General features: G+C 39.5%; 1 protein-coding gene across 13 annotated transcripts in view; it reads right to left on the bottom strand.

Moving 5' to 3' along the window:
* Positions 1-18,139, bottom strand: part of FARS2 (phenylalanyl-tRNA synthetase 2, mitochondrial) — a 519,420-nt gene that overhangs the window by 312,681 nt on the left and 188,600 nt on the right. For all 13 annotated transcript variants that reach the window (XM_082731026.1, XM_082731036.1, XM_082731034.1 and 10 more), the window contains one exon: positions 14,142-14,273. In XM_082731026.1, the coding sequence (XP_082587152.1) occupies positions 14,142-14,273 (132 nt within the window). The remainder of the gene's footprint in view (positions 1-14,141; positions 14,274-18,139) is intronic.

Here is an 18,139-nt window from a genome sequence, read left to right as displayed (position 1 = left end):
CCAGTGAAATGTATTGGAGGAATCTTAAGTACCTATGAGTCCTGCATAAACTGAGAAAAAAATACACAGGACAGCCACAATATACATTTTATGAGTCAGCTACTGCAGATGGACAAACCACTATACAGTCTCAGTGGTGTACAACCATAACCATATCTCTGTGCATCTGGGGCTTGACTGGGGCTCAAGGAGTCTAGATCAGGCTGGGCTTCAGCTCCAGGTTGACTTAGGTCCATTCCATGTGCTTCTTCCTGTTCTAGAGCCAGTAGGCTATGCACATTCATCTCATCAGAAAAGGGGGAAGCCAAAAAGGCAAAACCAACTATCGAGTACATTTCAAGCCTCTTTTCATATCACATCTGCTAATATCCCTTTGGCCAACACAGTCACATGGCCAAGCCAAAAAAATCAACGGGGCTGAAAAAATCTATTCCTCCCACAGTCAGAAGTGGCATCAAAGTCATGGGGGCAATGTATGGATATAGGGAGGGGAGACAAACTGGGAGCAATAATGAAGTCTAATGAAAGAAATGACCATTTGCAACAAACTAAACTTGCCAAATTTCCATTCCTTTTTAATCTAACCCCCTTATTTGGAAACTCTAAACTATTGCATCAGCATTAAAATCTAATGGTTGAATTGTGCTATGGGGGTTACTGTTTCAGGAATGGGAGAGACAACAGAAAAAAGAAAAATAGCTGAAAATGGAAAACTTAAGTTCACATTGATGGGAGAAGGGCTGGGTAAATTAAATGACAGGTGCTTTATATCTGCCAAATACAGAAGCCCTTACACACTGAAAATACTGCATAAGGCAGATTCTCAGCTATCCAGAAGTCTCCTACATATAGAAATTATGCCCCCCAAACAAAAACAAAAACAACAAAATGGGGTGCCTGGGTGGCTCAGTCAGTTAGGCATCTCTTAATTTTGGCTCAGGTCATCATCTTAGGGTAGTGGGGGATCCAGCCCCACGTCAGGCTCCATGCTGAGTGTAAAGCCTGCTTAGGATTTTCTCTCTCCTTCCCTCTCTAAACAATAAAAAGAGAGAGAGAGAGAGAAAGAAAAGGAAATAAGGCCACAAACAGTGTGGAGTGTTACCACAGCTGCAAGAACATCAGAAATGTACACATGCCACAGCTTCAGTCAAATTACCAACACCTTTATTTTCATTACAATAACATAACTGTTTAAGAGGGTGACATGGATTCTAAGCAGGGCTAGAGAGAACTAAAAAATATACCAGGAAACAAGTCAAATTCTGTACAAAGAGTGTTACTGGAGTCCCCAGGCAAGCTCCAAGCTACATTTCCTAGTCAAACGAGTGTATCCTAGAGCATACCTTCCCAGCCAGAGGAACTGTCACAGGGGGTGGGACCAAATCTGACAGAACATTAGGAGAGAGAAGGCAGATCTTTGGAAGTTATTAAATATTTAGAATCCTCATGCTGAAAATACGGATGATATAGCAAGAACATCAGAGACTTAAACCACCAGAATCAAGCATGACAAGCAGAAGGGTTATCTTTATGGAACCTGTCAACTGACACCCACTCACATTCCCTGATGAAGTGACTTTTTTGGAGAATCATGTTATATAAAGAAACCTAAAGTTACTCAAGTAAGAAATACATATACTTATGAAAGAGCAACTTAAAAATAAAAAAGAAAGAAAAACCACCTAGACAATATAATTGTTAATACATTAAAATAACAAATGATTAGCATTCAAAATAAAGAATTCCTACCAATTTAAAAAAAGAAAAACGACAAACAGAAAAATGAGCCCCATCCTGAAATGAAAGAAAAACTTTAAGTGTCAAAAAAATACATAAAAATGTGTTCAACCTTAGAGTAATCACGTAAGTGCAAACAAAATGATAATGAGATACTATTCTGAACCCACCAGGCCAATAAAATAACATGAATGAGGTCAAGTGTTGAAGAGGACAGACAGCAACAAAAACTTTCACACAAAGTCCCAAGGCAATATAAATTGGCCCAACTGCTCTGAGAAACGATCTTGTAATGTCCAATAAAGCTAAAGATGTTCATAAGTACTAACTTAGTAAATCCACTGCTAAATAAAATACTTAGAGAAACTCTTATATCTAAACACATAGGATGTACAAGAATGTTCAGCCATAGCATCTGTGATAGTAAAAAAAAAAAAAAAGGAAACAATTGAATATCCATTAAATAGATGAATAAACTATAGCATGTTCATCCAACAGAATTTAAGTAACAAAAAAAATGACTGAACTAAAACTACATATGGCAGCACAGATGAACATCACAATGCTACATGGAAAAGTAAAATCATAGGAGGATGGCATTATTCCATTTGTAAATAATAAAAACCAGTGAAAGTTAACCTGTTTTTTACAATGTACATAATAAATCTATAATGAAAATCAAGGTAATAACATGAAATTCAAAACAGTGATTGCTCACAAGAGGGAGGGAAGGAGGGATACTAAGAGGGATACATGGAGGGGGGTTTCAACTGCATAATGTCCTCTATCTCTAAAGCGAGGCAGTAGATAGTGGACTGAAAGATAAAATAAAGGATTGGAATACAGGCAGAGAGATATAAACAAAGAAATGAGCAGACAAAGTATAAGGATAGAATATGTCAATGAAAAAATCTTAAGAAAAACATAACATTTAAAAAAAAATAGACTGCAGAATGTTCACAGTAAAGAGTAAAGAATGAATAGAGGAAGAACTAAGTTGGAAGACTTACACTTTCCAATTCTAAAACTTACCACAAAGCTACAGGACTCAAAACACTATGGTACTGGGATGAGGACAGAAACATAGAACAACAGAATGGAACTGAGATTTCAGAAATAAACCAACACATTGATGGTCAAATGAATGATTTTTTTTTTAATTTTATTTATTTGACAGAGAGTCAGTGAGATGGAATACAAGCTGGGCAGTGGGAGAGATGGAAGCAGGTTTCTCGCTGAGGAGGCAGCCTGATGCGGGGTTCGATCCCAGGACCCTAAGACCATGACCTGAGCCAAAGGCAGAGGCTCAGCAACTGAGCCACCCAGGCACCCCTCAAATGATTTTTGACAGAGCTTCTAAGAGCTTCTAAGAGCTTTCCACAGGGAAGGAATAGTTTCTTCAACAAATGGTGCTGGACCAACTGGATGTCCACACGCAAAAGAATAAAGTTGGACCTCTACCTCACATTGCATACAAAAATTAACACAAAATGGATCAATGGCCTAAATAAAAGAGCCCAAACCATGAAACTCTTAGAAGAAAACATAAGGGTAAATCTTCTTGACCTTAGATTTGACAATAGAGTCTTAGTTATGATACCAAAAGCAGATGCAAAAGAAAAAGAACAGATAAATCTGACTTCATTAAACTCTAAAAATTTGGGGCTTCAAAGGATATTATCAAGAAACAAAAAGACAACCTACAGAATTGGAGAAAATCTTTACAAATTACACATTTGAAAAAATTAGTATCCAGAATAGATAAAGACCTCTCACAACTCAGCACAAAAAGACAAACAATCCAATCTTTAAAGTGAGCAAAGAACTTACATAGACACTTTTCTAAAGAAGATACACAAACAGTATATGAAAAGATGTTTGACATTATTGGTCATTAGGAAAATAAAAATCAAGATCACAATGAGGTACTTCTTCCTACGATGGCTATAAAACAAAACACCACCATGCAAACAGAAAATTACAAGCAATGACAAGGAAGTAGAAAAACAGAATCTTCATATATTGCTAGTGGGACTGTAGAATGGCTTAGCCACGGTGGGAAACAATTTGGTACTTCCTCAACAAGTTAAATGTAGAATTATCATATGACCCAGCAATTCCACTCCTAGTTACATAACCAAATAAGCTAAAAACAATGACTCAAATACATGTATATGCGTGTTCATAGCAGCATTATACACAATAGCCAAAATAGGGAAAGAGCCCAAATGCCCATCAACAGATGAATGCATAAAAAAATGGTGGTTGATGGATCCAATGGAAATATTCACCCATTAAAAGAACTGCTGTACTGATATCTGGTACACTGCGGAGGTATCTCCAAGACACTGTGCTAAGTAAAAGAAGTCAGACACAGAAGGTCACATATTGTAGGACTCCACTTATATGGAATCATAATAAATAAGTCCAGACACAGAACAATGATCATGGTTGTCAGGGGCTTGGAGGAGGGAAGGGGAGAAAAACTGCTTAGCAGGTAAGAGGAGAGGAGTAATGGAAATCCCAGAGAATGAGTCAGAGCTAGTGACTGGACAACACTGTATATGTACTAAATGTCACTGAATTGTTCACTTTAAAATATTAATCTGGTGCCATGTGAATTTCATCTCCATAAATTATTTAAACAAACACGTTTTAAAAAAAAATGAATGACTAGAAGAAAAAAGATGGAGCAGGAAAACAGGACAAGTGATGGAGTGGGATTCTTTTTTTATTTTTTATTTTTAAATTAATTTATTTATTTTTTAACAGTATTCATTATTTTTTCACCACACCCAGTGCTCCATGCAATCCGTGCCCTCTGTAATACCCACCACCTGGTACCCCAACCTCCTACCCACCCCCGCCACTTTAAACCCCTCAGATTGTAAGGGACTGTGAGCACTGAACCCAGAGCCAATGCCGCCCTACTCTGGCAAAGAGGAGAAACCGAGAGTTTGCTTAAGGTGGCTTAGGTGTTCTCAGCAAAATAGAAAGGGTCTGCGTTAGGAACACAATGATGTGAATAAAGGTATAGTTTGAGGTAGGAGAATAAAAGGGATGCAGTATATGCCCTAGCATCCTTTCAAGTGCTGTTAGAAAACGGACTAAGCCCATAACTTCTGGAACACACTCTACCACTCTCGTAACCAGAGAAAAGGAAATTTAAACAACACCAGCACAACATTTTCCCCTCTTATGTGCAAAAAGTAAAGATATTGGTAGTGTACAGTGGTATTAGGGGTATGGGAACAGAGGTACTCTCAAATAATGCAGGTGCTTTTTGTCCAGTGTGTATCTGGCAATACACATCATAAACCTCAGAGGGGAAAAAAACCAGTAATTCCTGCTCTACAGACTTATCCCAGAGAAACACTAGGGCAATATGCAAGGACATGCATATAAAGACAGTTTATGGTCAACAATCTATCAATACATAAATGCCCAAAAGACTTATTCACAATAGCCATGCAACCATTCACAATGATGATGTAGGTAGATATCTGGCAATATGAAAAAACACTCATGTCAAACTTGTTGTGAAAAAGCACAATACAAAAAAAATTTCAAAAGATAGTTCTATTTTTCTAAAATACATATGATGTATACATATGGGTATAGTTAATAATTATATATATGCATATTTTTGAAGTTTTGCCTGGGTAACAACGGAATTACTTTCATTTTCTTTTTTATATTTGATTTTCTTAATTTTTTCAATGATTACAGACTGCTTTTATGTCAGGAAAAATGATCTCACCATCTTATACATCTTGAAAAGGGAAAAAGGACAAAGGCTAAGTAAATATTTGTACAGACATCTCTATTCTGACAGCTTGAAAATATGTCACTAGGAGGAACTACAAGGCAACACATGCACATGGGGCTAATACGTATTTGTTTGCTTTTCCAAAAGGGCACGAACAGGGCCAAAGCTGACTGAAAAGAGAGGCAAGGTAGGGGATGAAGGAAAGGAAGGGAGGGACCGAGAAAGAACAGGGAGGGAGGGAGAGAGGGAGGAAGGGCAGGGGCAGGGTTTGCCAGACCTTAGATGATCTCAGTGTAGTTTTACTTTAAAAATTCGCTATGCTTAATTTTGATGAATAAAGTTGACGGATTAGGGGCATCTGCATGGCTCAGTCAGTTAAGTGATTGACTCTTCGTTTCAGTTCAGGTCATCATCTCAGGGTCGTGAGATCGAGCCCCACATGGGGCTTAATGCTCAGGGCAGAGCCGGCCTGGGATTCCTTCCCTTTCCCTCTCCCTCTGCCCCTCCCCATGCTGATGCACACACACATATGCATACACTCTCACAGGCCCGCACTAGCACTCTCTCAAATATATAAATAAAATCTTTTTAAAAAAATAAAGTCGAAGGATTAAATATATAAGTGGAACCAACCCAGACACAGTTGTCTAGCACCACATGGTTCTGTCATGCAATCACCCTTGTACCTGGGGTGTCTTCACAGTCCAACCTAGAGTTTGGTCCCACTGTGGGGGTATGAGCCCTCTATGACTCACTCTCACTACAACTTAAATTCCTGGACAAGTACGCACACACACACACACACACATACACAAACTAAAAGAGCACTATGAAAAGTAAATAAATTTTTATTTAAAGTGAAAACTTGGAAAAACAACCTACATAGGACAAATTTCATGTTTGTTTGTTTCTCCCATGTTTTTGCCCCAAAGGTGGGCCCCAGCTGAGAGCTGCACAATATCACAGGCAGCTGACACTCAAAGAGCAGGGAAAGGCTTCTGTGAGCTGGAGAGGAGAGAGCCCAGAAGCAAATGCCCTAATTCTACCTACACAAGTATCAGCCTTACCCCTGAGCTACACAGGCACAGCACAGACCACAGCCAGCATAGCAAAGGCTAAGAAAACTGACCTAAGATATGAACCATTCACACAAGCTGCAGACCAACCCCCCGAAGCACACATGCGCAGGAAGGACACAAATCAGCAGAACTAAGACTTACACTGAGACCCAAATCACTGCCCATAGGAAGCAAGTCAGAACTAAGGCCTAAACCTCACCAGGTGACCTTCTACTAGAACAAAATATCAATAGTTATCACAGGATTAAAAAAGGACAGAGTACACACAACTGACCATTTACAAGGTCCAGCATAACAGAGTTATCTGACGAAGAGCCAAGAAAATGTGATCAATTCTAAAGAGAATTCATTCTTGATGTGACCCAGATGCTGAAACTATCAGACAGATATATTTTTTTAAAGATTTTATTTATTTATTTTGACAGACAGATCACAAGTAGGCAGAGACAGGCAGAGAGAGAGAGGAGGAAGCAGGCTCCCTGCTGGGCAGAGGGCCTGATGTGGGGCTAGATCCAGGACCTTGGGATCATGACCTGAGCCGAAGGCAGAGGCTTTAACCCACTGAGCCACCCATGCGCCCTATCAAACAGATATTTTAAAGTAATTATTGTAACTATGTTCCATGAGGTAAAGAAAAACACAACTGATAGGAATGAAAATATAAGAAAATCAGCAGAGAAATAGGAACCAATAAATAAAGTTAAAAAACAAAAATTTTAAAACTAAATACTAATAATAGTAATCTGAAATTTAAAAATATATTTTGATGACCAAGGCAGCCGGGTGGAAGTGATACAGGACCATGACCGTGGACCAACAGAAATTATCTAGTGAAAAACTGCAAAAGATAGAAAAAAGTGAGCAGAGTCTTGGGATCTTCTGGGACAAAATCAAAAGATCTAACATAGGTATAATTTGAGTTCTAGAAGGGGAGGAAGAAGACATTGAGACAGAAAAGTGATCTGAAAAAATAATGACCAGAAACTTCCCAAAACAGGTGAAAAACATAAATGCAGATTCAGGCTCAATGAAACTGAAAACACATAAAAGCCAAGGAAACCACACCTAGATGCATCAAAATTAAGCTGCTGAAAACCAAAGATCAAGAAAAAAATCCTGAAAGTAGTTAAAGAAAGACAATACAGGGACGCCTGGGTGGCTCAGTTGGTTAAGCAGCTGCCTTCGGCTCAGGTCATGATCCCAGCGTCCTGGGATCGAGTCCCACATCAGGCTCCTTGCTCCGCAGGGAGCCTGCTTCTCCCTCTGACTCTGCCTTCCACTCTGTCTGCCTGTGCTCGCTCTCGCTCGCTCTCTCTCTGACAAATAAATAAATAAAATCTTTAAAAAAAAAAAAAAGAAAGAAAGACAATACATTATATACAGGTGAACACTGACTGAAAAGATTCTGTGTTTCTCTACAGAAGCAGCAGAGGCAGAAGATGATGGAACAACATCTTTCCACTGTTGAGGAAGAGGTCTGTCAATCCAGAATTCTGTTTTCAATAAAAGGATAAATAAAGACCTTCTCAGATAAAGGAGCACTAAGAAATTCATTACCAACACACATGTTCTATAAGACATGCGAAGAGAAGTTTTCTATACCAATGGGAAAAATACCAAAAGGAAACATGCATCCTCAGGAATGAAGGAAGAGTAAGAGAAATTGCAAACAGCTATAGGTAAATAGAACAGAGAGCTATAGTCTCTTGTGCTTTTAAAATGCATACGACTTTTTAAAGCAAAAAGTCTTAACACTGACTGGGGAGGTGTTCAACGTAGGCAGACATAATACATGTACTATAACAACATGAAGACAACTGACAACAGAGGTGAGGCTAGAATGCGTATTTTGAACATAAATAAAACAGACTTCCAGAAAAAAAAAGAAGTACCAAAGATAAAGATGATATTTCATAATGATAAAAGGGGAAATTCATGCAGAAGGCATAAGAGTTATAAAAGCATATACATCTAATCATACAGCTTTGAAACACATGAAGAAAAATTGATAGAATAAAAGAGCAAACGGACAAGTCCATAATCATAGTAGAAAATGTTAACATTCTTTTCTGGGAAATTGATAGACCATGAAGACCAAAAAATAAAATAAAATAAAACAAAAAATATCAGTAAACATAAAAGAGCTGAACACTATTCAATTACATTGATCTATTTGACATTTATACAACATTCTGTTCCTAAGTTTCTTCTCAAAGGAAATGGAAAAATATAGGCACACCAAGACTTTTATATAAATATTCATAGCAGCTTTATTTGTAAGAGCCAAAAGTGGGAACAACTTAATGTCCATCAACAAGTGAAAGGATAATCAAATTGGAGCATATCCATACAGTCAATCAACACAACAAAAAGGAATGAATGAGGCGTACAGCGTCCGTCAACACACACAACTACATGGATTAACCTCAGAATCATTATGCTCAGGGAAAGGAACAAAATATAAAGAATACTATACAGTATGACTTCACTTATATAAAACTCTGAAATATACAAACTAATCTATAATGACAGAGGTAGATCAGTGGTTGCCCAGCAACAGGGTAGAAGGAAGGATAGATCACCAAAAAGGCACACGGCAACTCTGGTTGGTGATGAAAATGTTTATTATCCTGATAGCGGTGAGGGTTCCATGAGTGTATACATATGTAAAAAATGGATCAAACTGTATAGTTTAAACATAGTAGTTCATTATACTTCAATTGTAACCCCCAAAATTGGGGAAAATACTCAACTTAAAGACAGGGTTTTTGAAAGCAAGGTCTGATCATTCACAAGAATTAGCTAAGGTATTTGTTTGAAATGCACATCTCAGTCATCATTCCAGACCTACAGAACCTGATGCAAACAGACATTTTAAGTAGACCCTCCAGGTCATTACCAGGCACATCGTGAGAACCACTGTTTAAGGCCCAGTTCAAATACCACGTCCTCTCTGATACCTCCACTGATGTCACTGATGGACAGAATTCCCACTTTACAACCAGACCTCCATCTCATGAATGGCACTTACGTTACCATGCTCTAATTATATAGTCTCATCTTCTCTACTACACTCAACATTTTACATGTAGATGTCACATCTTACGGTTTTTGTGCCTTCCTCTTTGGCTATCACAGTGTCTTACACACAAAAGATGATGAGCAGATGAATGGCAAGTCTGCTTGTATATAATAATATGCCTAGTATAGACAGACATCTTGGCTGATGCCATCTAAAAGCTCACCAGCTTAAATAAATAAATACAATAAATAAAAAATAAAAGCTCACCAGCTTAGATTACTACACTGAATGTCACGGGTGTGTGTAGAGGCTGCAGATTGGCTACCCATGAGAGTAAGAGACCGGAAGTAGATTTTCACTCTCGTAGGAAAAGAAGCATTAGATATGCCACCCGGACATCCAAACAAAGTACATCAAGTACACAACTCCTTGCATACAGGTGCCTAACTTATTCGGGACATGCATTTTAAATACCCATATTTCCAGCATTCCATCCTGAATGTAGTAACCAGAACAAGGCGTGGGCAAAATCTTCTCCAACCTCTCCATTCTCGCCAGGCTGCCCGCTGTACTTCTGATACAAATACTTACCACATGGTATTGTAATCACTTATCTGTATGTCTTTGCATGCTGTGCTATTCCCAAAGGAGAGACAATGCTTATTTTGCTTTTCTACAGCCTTAGAGGAGTTCAAGAAAAATGTGACCGGCAAATGAACAGCAACAAAGGGCGACTGTTAAAACTGGAAACTGTTCATGTACATATTTACAAAGTTTTCCCCCAAAGAGCTCGCTTTTAAATTTGAACAAAGGGTAAGGAAAGAGATTCCGGTTTTTAAAAGTTATTTCCCACCACAGGGCTTTTTCTATCCCCTGGCCTATGCGCAATCTTCTATGTTTCACAGGGCCGAATAAATGGTAAATTCCTTTCTGGCACAATCACAGCCTACAGTCACCCCTGGCGATGTTTTTAGACGTCTGTGCTCCATATATTACCTGAAAAGGCATTAGCAGCCTGAGTCAGCCCAACGGGAAATAAGGGTGTAGTGTTCGGGGACGTGACTCAGTGCTGCCCTCAAAACATCTCCTCAAGGAAAAAGGAATCAAATCATCATGGCAAGAGTCACCACCCATATCACAATTACTAAATCTAAGAAGTGTGAAGGTAAGGGTGAAGACACCATAAATTAAAGAAGAAGAAATAAAGTACAATTCTATAAGCCATGTGGAAGAGCTTTATCTTATTCCAGGAAAAACAAAATACAAAAAACTACATCAATGCCATAGTCAATTTAAATGTGTAATAAAGTGTTTTGGCTGACTGTTCATATTAGCGATCTCATTTCACTCTTTCAATTCAATGCCTTCTATCACAGGAGATAACATACATGATGGCCGGGCCCTTCTATAGGTGTCACGAATAAAACAGAACAAGGAGAGCTCGGTTTGCTGTCATTTGTTTCATTTGGTTTCATTTCTTCATTCTATGTTGGACACAATCGTTTGCTTGGAATGGATTTCTAGCCACTTCAAAAATCACACAGTTTACCATCTGGGTAGCACAGCACGGCACATTTCTCAGGCTCTGTAAAGGGGGATAGATAATGCCAGCATCTACGTCAGAGCCTTGTTCTCAAGGCGAAACAGAAGAAAGCCTGTGAAGCCTTCAGTGAGGTGCTGGCCTACAGGAAGGGCTCAGGTGTGGCAGCTAGATCACCGTCCCATCGGGACTTCTCTGGTTTCCAGTTCCTTCCACATTTACCTGCACCTCTATGAGACCTCTAAAGAAGGAGATCAAAAAACATCCATTTTGGTGTTTCTTGGAAGGTCATTTTTTTTTCTTTTAAAGTAGGCTCCATGCCCAGCACAGGGCTTGAACTCAAGATCCTGAGAGCATAACCCACTGAGCCAACCAGGCGCCCATGGAAGTTCTATTTGACCAGGTGGGGGTGGGGCGGGGGGGGGGTCGTTGGGAAGGAACAAAATGTCAGAGCAGAGATGGGAGGAATAGCAAAATGGAATTAGAGGGATGAGGTGTGCACAGTCTGCCTTTCTCAAAGCCACAGGAACTCAGAAAACAGAAAATTAGCTGTTCTTACAAATAATGCCTGTGGTTTAGTGACTGCGAGGCACAGAGTTTAAAATATTTTAACTCCAGATGTCAAAACATATCCAAGTCTGAGAACACAGAGCAGAACTCTGTCACAATAACTTCAAGTTCAAATAGCAAAGCCCACACAGAATTTCTTTTACAAAATCGTCTCTTCTTCCTTTTCTTGTCTCTCTCTCTCGCAAGATACTTAAATTCAATTTTATCTGTACAATTTCCCACCAACTTAAAGCACATTCTACCAGGAGTGTGAACCTCTCAAAAATATTTGCATCTCAGATGTCCTGGTTTGGTTTTGTTTATTTTTTTTTTCCTTTCACTTTGTCATTTCCTTCAAGTGTACTTGACATGGCTGATCTATTTGTAGAACAGCAGTCTCATTAATGTGCAGTAATGACTTGGAAACCTGTTTCAGATAACTGTATTCGGCCAATTACTGCATGAATAAACCTCATAAAAACCCATCAAGGATACTGGAAAAGACAGAAGGAAGCACGATTCCCAGGGACGACTGACATATACCGTCCCCGGACCAGCCAAGTTCTGGCCCCTGACAACACACACTTCTGGGAGGAAGCCTGGGTTCCTCGAAATCTTCTAAGAAACAAAATAAACAAAAACACCACAGTAGTATTCGGAACTAGGTCCTACTCAGGAAGAGATTAAATCTTACATGTTTGCTTCTAATATTTTGTGTTTCCTACTAAGATGTGTATTACACACCTACTGTCTGATTGTCCTGTTGTCTTTTACTATTCTTAATTTTCTTTTTCCTTCTAAAATCTCTCAAACTAGAATCATGGATACTAAGATGACTAAGATTAAAGAGGTAATCGAGTCCCAGTTAGTTAGAAATCAGTTCTGTGATAGGCAAACAGTCTCTGGTTAAATATTTCCTTTTTTAAGGGGATTCTCTGTTGATAAATGGCTCTAACCATCGAGGGAAAAAAATTAAAAACAACATCAGCAATTAATTTTAGTCAAGGTTTACTATGTGCCAGACCCTGTGGTAATAGGCATGTTACACGTATCACCTCAATTAATCCTCATAATGAAACTCTGAGGGAGATATCATTGTGCCCATTTAACTATGAGAAAACGAAGACTCACAGGGCTAATAAGCCACTCGTCCAAAGACACATTTGACAGTGGTCAAATGACAGAAAACTTAAGACAGACACCCAGATCCAAGCCTCACAACTTCTATTCACAGCCCCTGATAATGTGACCTCTCTATCCCTCTTGTCTAGGTCAGATCTTCAAATAAGTGAAAACCATCCAAGAAGCATCTGGCACTGTGCTACGCCTTCCACCAGGCTTCTTTGGCAGAATGGAAAGGCCTCTGTGAGCTGAGTCCAGGCCCCTGCAGGCAGAGGTTACCTATAAGCCAGAAGGGAAAACCAGGCCTCCGGTCTCACAAATCTTGTACTTCCCGGCACTCATCTCTTCTGTCTCAGTCCATCCTTAATCTCCAACCCCATGACCTTACCCATGGTCTCTTCACACTTCTTAGTCATCCAGAAGGCCTGTTCTTCTGCATTCAGCTGCACGAGGCCCTGTGATCAGAGCCACTGCCCTCCAAGGCCAGAGAGCAAATGTCCTACTCTGGGAAGTGAGGAGGGACACAGTGCAGTCCACATAAGCTTCCCTCCCCTTACTGATTATGCAGTGAGCTCCTGCTCAAATGCCCAATCCCAACTGACTTCCCATGGAGGACTGATACTCTGAAAAAATAATCTTTATTTACATTCAGATAGTGATTAAAAAAAAAAAAAGATAGCCTGAAATTAAGTTGAGAAATACTCATTTTTATTATGCAATTGTCCTGCAGAGAAGAGCTGTAAAGCTCTTTCTCAAATGCCTGCAGATACGGGTAGGATTTAATGAGAGCCTCATTTTCCCACTTAACCTCCAACAGGTAGCACTGCCAACACCAGGGCAGTAAACAACACAACTTTACAGGTCTGAGTATTTTGATATTGTAGTCTGTTGTGGTTTCGGAAATATCTTGAATCTGGGGCACTATTATCAATGAAATAAGAACAAAAAAGGATTATACATTGGCCTTGTTCTTAAATAGTTGACAAACTGCACTCCTCTGATGTGCGTTGAATGTCTACGGGTAATTGCAAAGCAACATATCAACAAATTTGAAATTAGGAAGTGCAAGCCCAACATTTAAATGGTAACGAGGAAGCTCTGCAAAAACAAGAAATCTTTGTGAAATTAGATGTGAGAAATTAAGTTCTTCGAGAGTTAAGTGTCAGGGATAAGTCTGGAGGGCAACAGGAGGAGAGAAAGATGGTGAGGCAATCCCCACAGGGGTATGTAAATGCATATGAAAATGAGTATGCAAAGTAAGTTAAAGGAGAAGAAAGTCTTTTTTAAGAGAGCCTATAAATAAAACGTTGGATTCTTTTCTACCTGAATTTACCAGTTGCTGCTCCATCACCCCACAGCCAAGGACTTCTAGCCATTCTCCATGGAAGTTGATCTCCATCTCAAAGGAAGGATGAGTAAAAGGGAAGTAGCAGTCTACCCATCTAATGTCCAGTCCTGCAAAGGTGCCAAATAAAAACAGATAGTGTTAAAAGGCAGTCTATCCTTCCTTATGATCAAGCTTGCCCTTCGGCTAATGACAATTACGACACTGAGTAAAATAAATAGCAAACAAACTCATTTGCAAAACGTTAGGGGGAGGCAATAAATCTTAAAACTTGTGAAAAACTGGGCATGTCTTTTTCAATATGAAAAACACTTTGTGCAGCTCCAGGACCCTCTAAAACCAAATCAATCACTTGTCAAATCCCTGCAAACACCTGGCAGAGGGAAAAAATTAGGTCAAGATCATGGGAGAGCAGGTGATTCTGCTAGTTCTTTAAGTGATAATGATATCTTTTCAGAGTTAAAGAAAAAGGAGTTTTACTATGTATGCTGCAAACTTACTTATCAACAATATGACCAATTTAGGATACACTAATCAACTTTCACTTCCATAAGTATATATATGTATTTTTTAAATAAAGTTTATAAGAACTAATACAAAATTAAATAACATCAGCTAAATGTAAGCAAAACATCTATAAAGTCAAAATTTTTTTCTACAGAGGAATGACAAATATTCACACCTCTAAACAAGTGAACTAGTAAATGTTAGAATAAATTTCTCAATAAGCAATCTTGAACATGGCACTCATAAACAATGATATTAATTGACAAAGGGAAAGACTAGTGAATTAAAAAGTTAAAAAAGACTAAAAAGACTAGTGAATTAAAAAGTTAAAGCCTGCAAAGAGCAGAAGTCACTAACAACAGAAAAAGCAGATGAGAAGGTCACATGGTAGCAAGATGCCCACCGTGAGGAACACAGAAAAGTAGGCAGCTGACAAATCAACTACGGTCTCCTGCCCACGCTCCCTTCTCTTCGTGTAATGATCTTTCTCCTCTTATTTAAGCAATGCTCCTGATTCCATTTCTCCATGGTAACATGACCTCCTATGAATTGAAAATACTGTCTTTTCTCACCCAAGACTATCTGTATTTTAAACCTTGTGGGAATCAGAATGTGAAATGAAAAAAATAATAACAAGAATTGCTTCCATTTATTGAGGACTTACTATGCCTCTATCAGCCCACTTCATAGGTAAGGAAAAAGACAATTAGATAGGTCAAGTGTCCTGCCCAAAGGCACACAGCTAGCAGGTGACTAGGCCAAACTCAAGTTTACCAGACTCCAAAACTCACGCTCTTGGCCACTAAAATATAATTCCCTGCCCATCAAAAGGAGGTATTTCAAGAATCAAAGAGCACATGGGAACAGAATTATGAAACATGGGGGCCTTTCCTATGCCCCAGATGACAAAGGACAAGGTAGATTTTTGTTTCATTGTTCTAAGAACATTTGAGTTGCCTTTATTTTCTTACTTATCTGCTGTCCGTAACAAGTGAGTAATACCATACCTCCCCCTCTTGTCACACATATGCTGAAACAAATGTTACACTGGACATAAAACAGTGCAAAATTTGACAAACGCGGACATGTATATATCCATGAAACTGTCACTACGATCAATATAATGAACATAAGCATCAACCCCAAAAGTTTTCTAGTGCCCTTTTGTAACCCTACCAACCTGCCTGTTGCCCCTACCTCTTCTCCTCACCCCCACCATCCCTAGGCAACTGAAGATCTCCTTTCTGTCCCTACAAAAGGAGTTTACATTTCCTAGAATTTTATAACAATGCAATCATACAGCATGTATTTTTGTGGGGGAGGGGTATGGCTTCCTTCACTCAGCAGAATGATTTTAAGATTCACCCATGATTCACATATCGATAGTTTCTTTTTTTTTTTTTTTAACATTTTATTTATTTAAGAGAACTCTCTTGTGCTCAAGAAAGAGCATGAGCTGGGGGGGGGGGCGGATAGGGTAGGAGAGAGGGGGAGGATTGGGCAAAGGGAGAGGGAAAAGCAGGCTACCCACTAAATAGGGAGCCCCACGTGGCGCTCGGTTCCAGGACCCTGAGATCATGACCTGAGCCAAAGGTGGATCCTTAATGGACTGAGTCACCTAGGTGCCCCTAGCTCCCTCCTTCTTATTACTGGATCGATTTCATCAACAGTTTTTCTAACGGGGGGAGAAAAGCTGGTCCTGTTGCAGGCCACTGGAGAAATGTCTTCAGGTCCCCTGAGTGGCTCTGACTTTTCTGTACAGAAGCCACTTTGTGCAAAGCAGGTGCTTATTCACCCCTAAGTTCTGAGGAAAAAGGCATCAGTACACCTGTGTGTTGGTCCATCTCTGAGACCAACAATCCCCTGCCATAGTTTTTTTTTTTTTTTTTTTTTAAGATTTTATTTATTCATTTGAGAGAGAGATCACAAGTAGGCAGAAAGGCAGGCAGAGAGTGCGGGGAAAACAGGCTACCCCTTCAGCAGAGAGCCCAACAGGGGCCTCAATCCCAAGACCCCGAGATCATGACCTGAGCCAAAGGCAGAGGCTTAACCCACTGAGCCACCCAGGCATACCCCCCCCCCCACCACAGTTTTATTAAAAAGCTGCAGGGGCAGTCCTGCTGGACAACAGAAATGTGTGAAGTACTGGGATCTATAACTGAGTACCGATGGACTAGCAGAGAAACCATTTTTATCACTCTTTTTTGTAACTCCTGGCAGATAAGCACAAATCACCTAGTGAAAACAATTTAGAAAAGCCAATTTTGTTTACATGGCTTGGATCAAATTCTACCAAAAGCAGGATGAGTGCTCAGGGATAAGAGTATGATTCTCTCCTTACATGATTAATCAACTGGAACAGAGTTAGGTGAGGTCTACACAAATTAATTTTCCTTGCATATTCTTATTTTACTCCTTTGGACAAGTTAAATGCACAGAATTTAGGTTTTTTTTTTTTTTTAAAGATTATATTTATTTATTTGAGAGAGAGAGAGAGAGACAGAGATAATGACAGAGACAGTAAGAGAGAGCACAGGTGGGGAGGAGAGGGAGAAGCAGACTCCCCACTGTGCAGGGAGACTGATCCCACCACTGGGATCAGGACCTGAGCCCAAGACAGATGCTTAACTGGCTGAGCCACCCAGGCGCCCCACACAGAATTTCGTTTATATTGCTTTATAACTCACACCTGTAAAACCTTAAGTCCCCTGCCTAGTCAGAGAGAAAGATTATTTCAGATATTACTAAGCCCTGAAAATAATCACAAGTGTTGATTAAAGTAATTCTATTCTCAATTTGTATTAATTTGTATTAAGCTCAAACTAAAGCCCTACTGCATAAAGTCTATGGGAAGTGAAACCTGCATAGACAGGACTCTCTCCACACACGTGTCTGCACTGCTGGTGCTCACGGTGTCAACAGAGCATGAGGAATGAACTGGAAAGGGATGGAAGATCTCGCCCCTTCTCTGGGAACATTCTTTCACTGAAGGGTTTTGGCCACTTCTAGAAGTAAGAAAAATGATACTTTGGATTAAAGTGTTTTTAATGTTACATAAATTCTTAGGATCAAATGTCCGTGTACTGGTTGCATCAACCCTTGCTCTTTTTTGGTTTCAGACCTCAGTCACCCCGGCCCTGGGTTTCTTCTTGCTCAGGTCCTGGCCTTAGGCATCTGTCTGGAGCAAGGAAAGTAATTGCCCCACACTGAAACTCCACCCGCAGTGTGGAAAGGCAGGAAGTTAACCAAAGTTCTTCAGAATACATGAAGATGATTAGTATCACTCCCTTGTGGAACAGAACCCATTCACAATAATATCACCGAATCTAAGAGAACAGATTAGCAAAAGTTACATCCAATGCGGTTAGAACATCTTTAATCCTCTTCACCTCTGTGGATCCTTTGTTAAAAGTCTCCTTTTTAAATCTATATGACCTCGCAAAGAATGCCAAATCCATACACCATTTAT

This window comes from Mustela nivalis (assembly GCF_964662115.1).
Source record: "Mustela nivalis genome assembly, chromosome: 5".
Taxonomy (NCBI): Eukaryota; Metazoa; Chordata; class Mammalia; order Carnivora; family Mustelidae; genus Mustela; species Mustela nivalis.
Note: the sequence above shows the minus strand (reverse complement) of the source record. Positions and strands in the feature narration are given on the sequence as shown.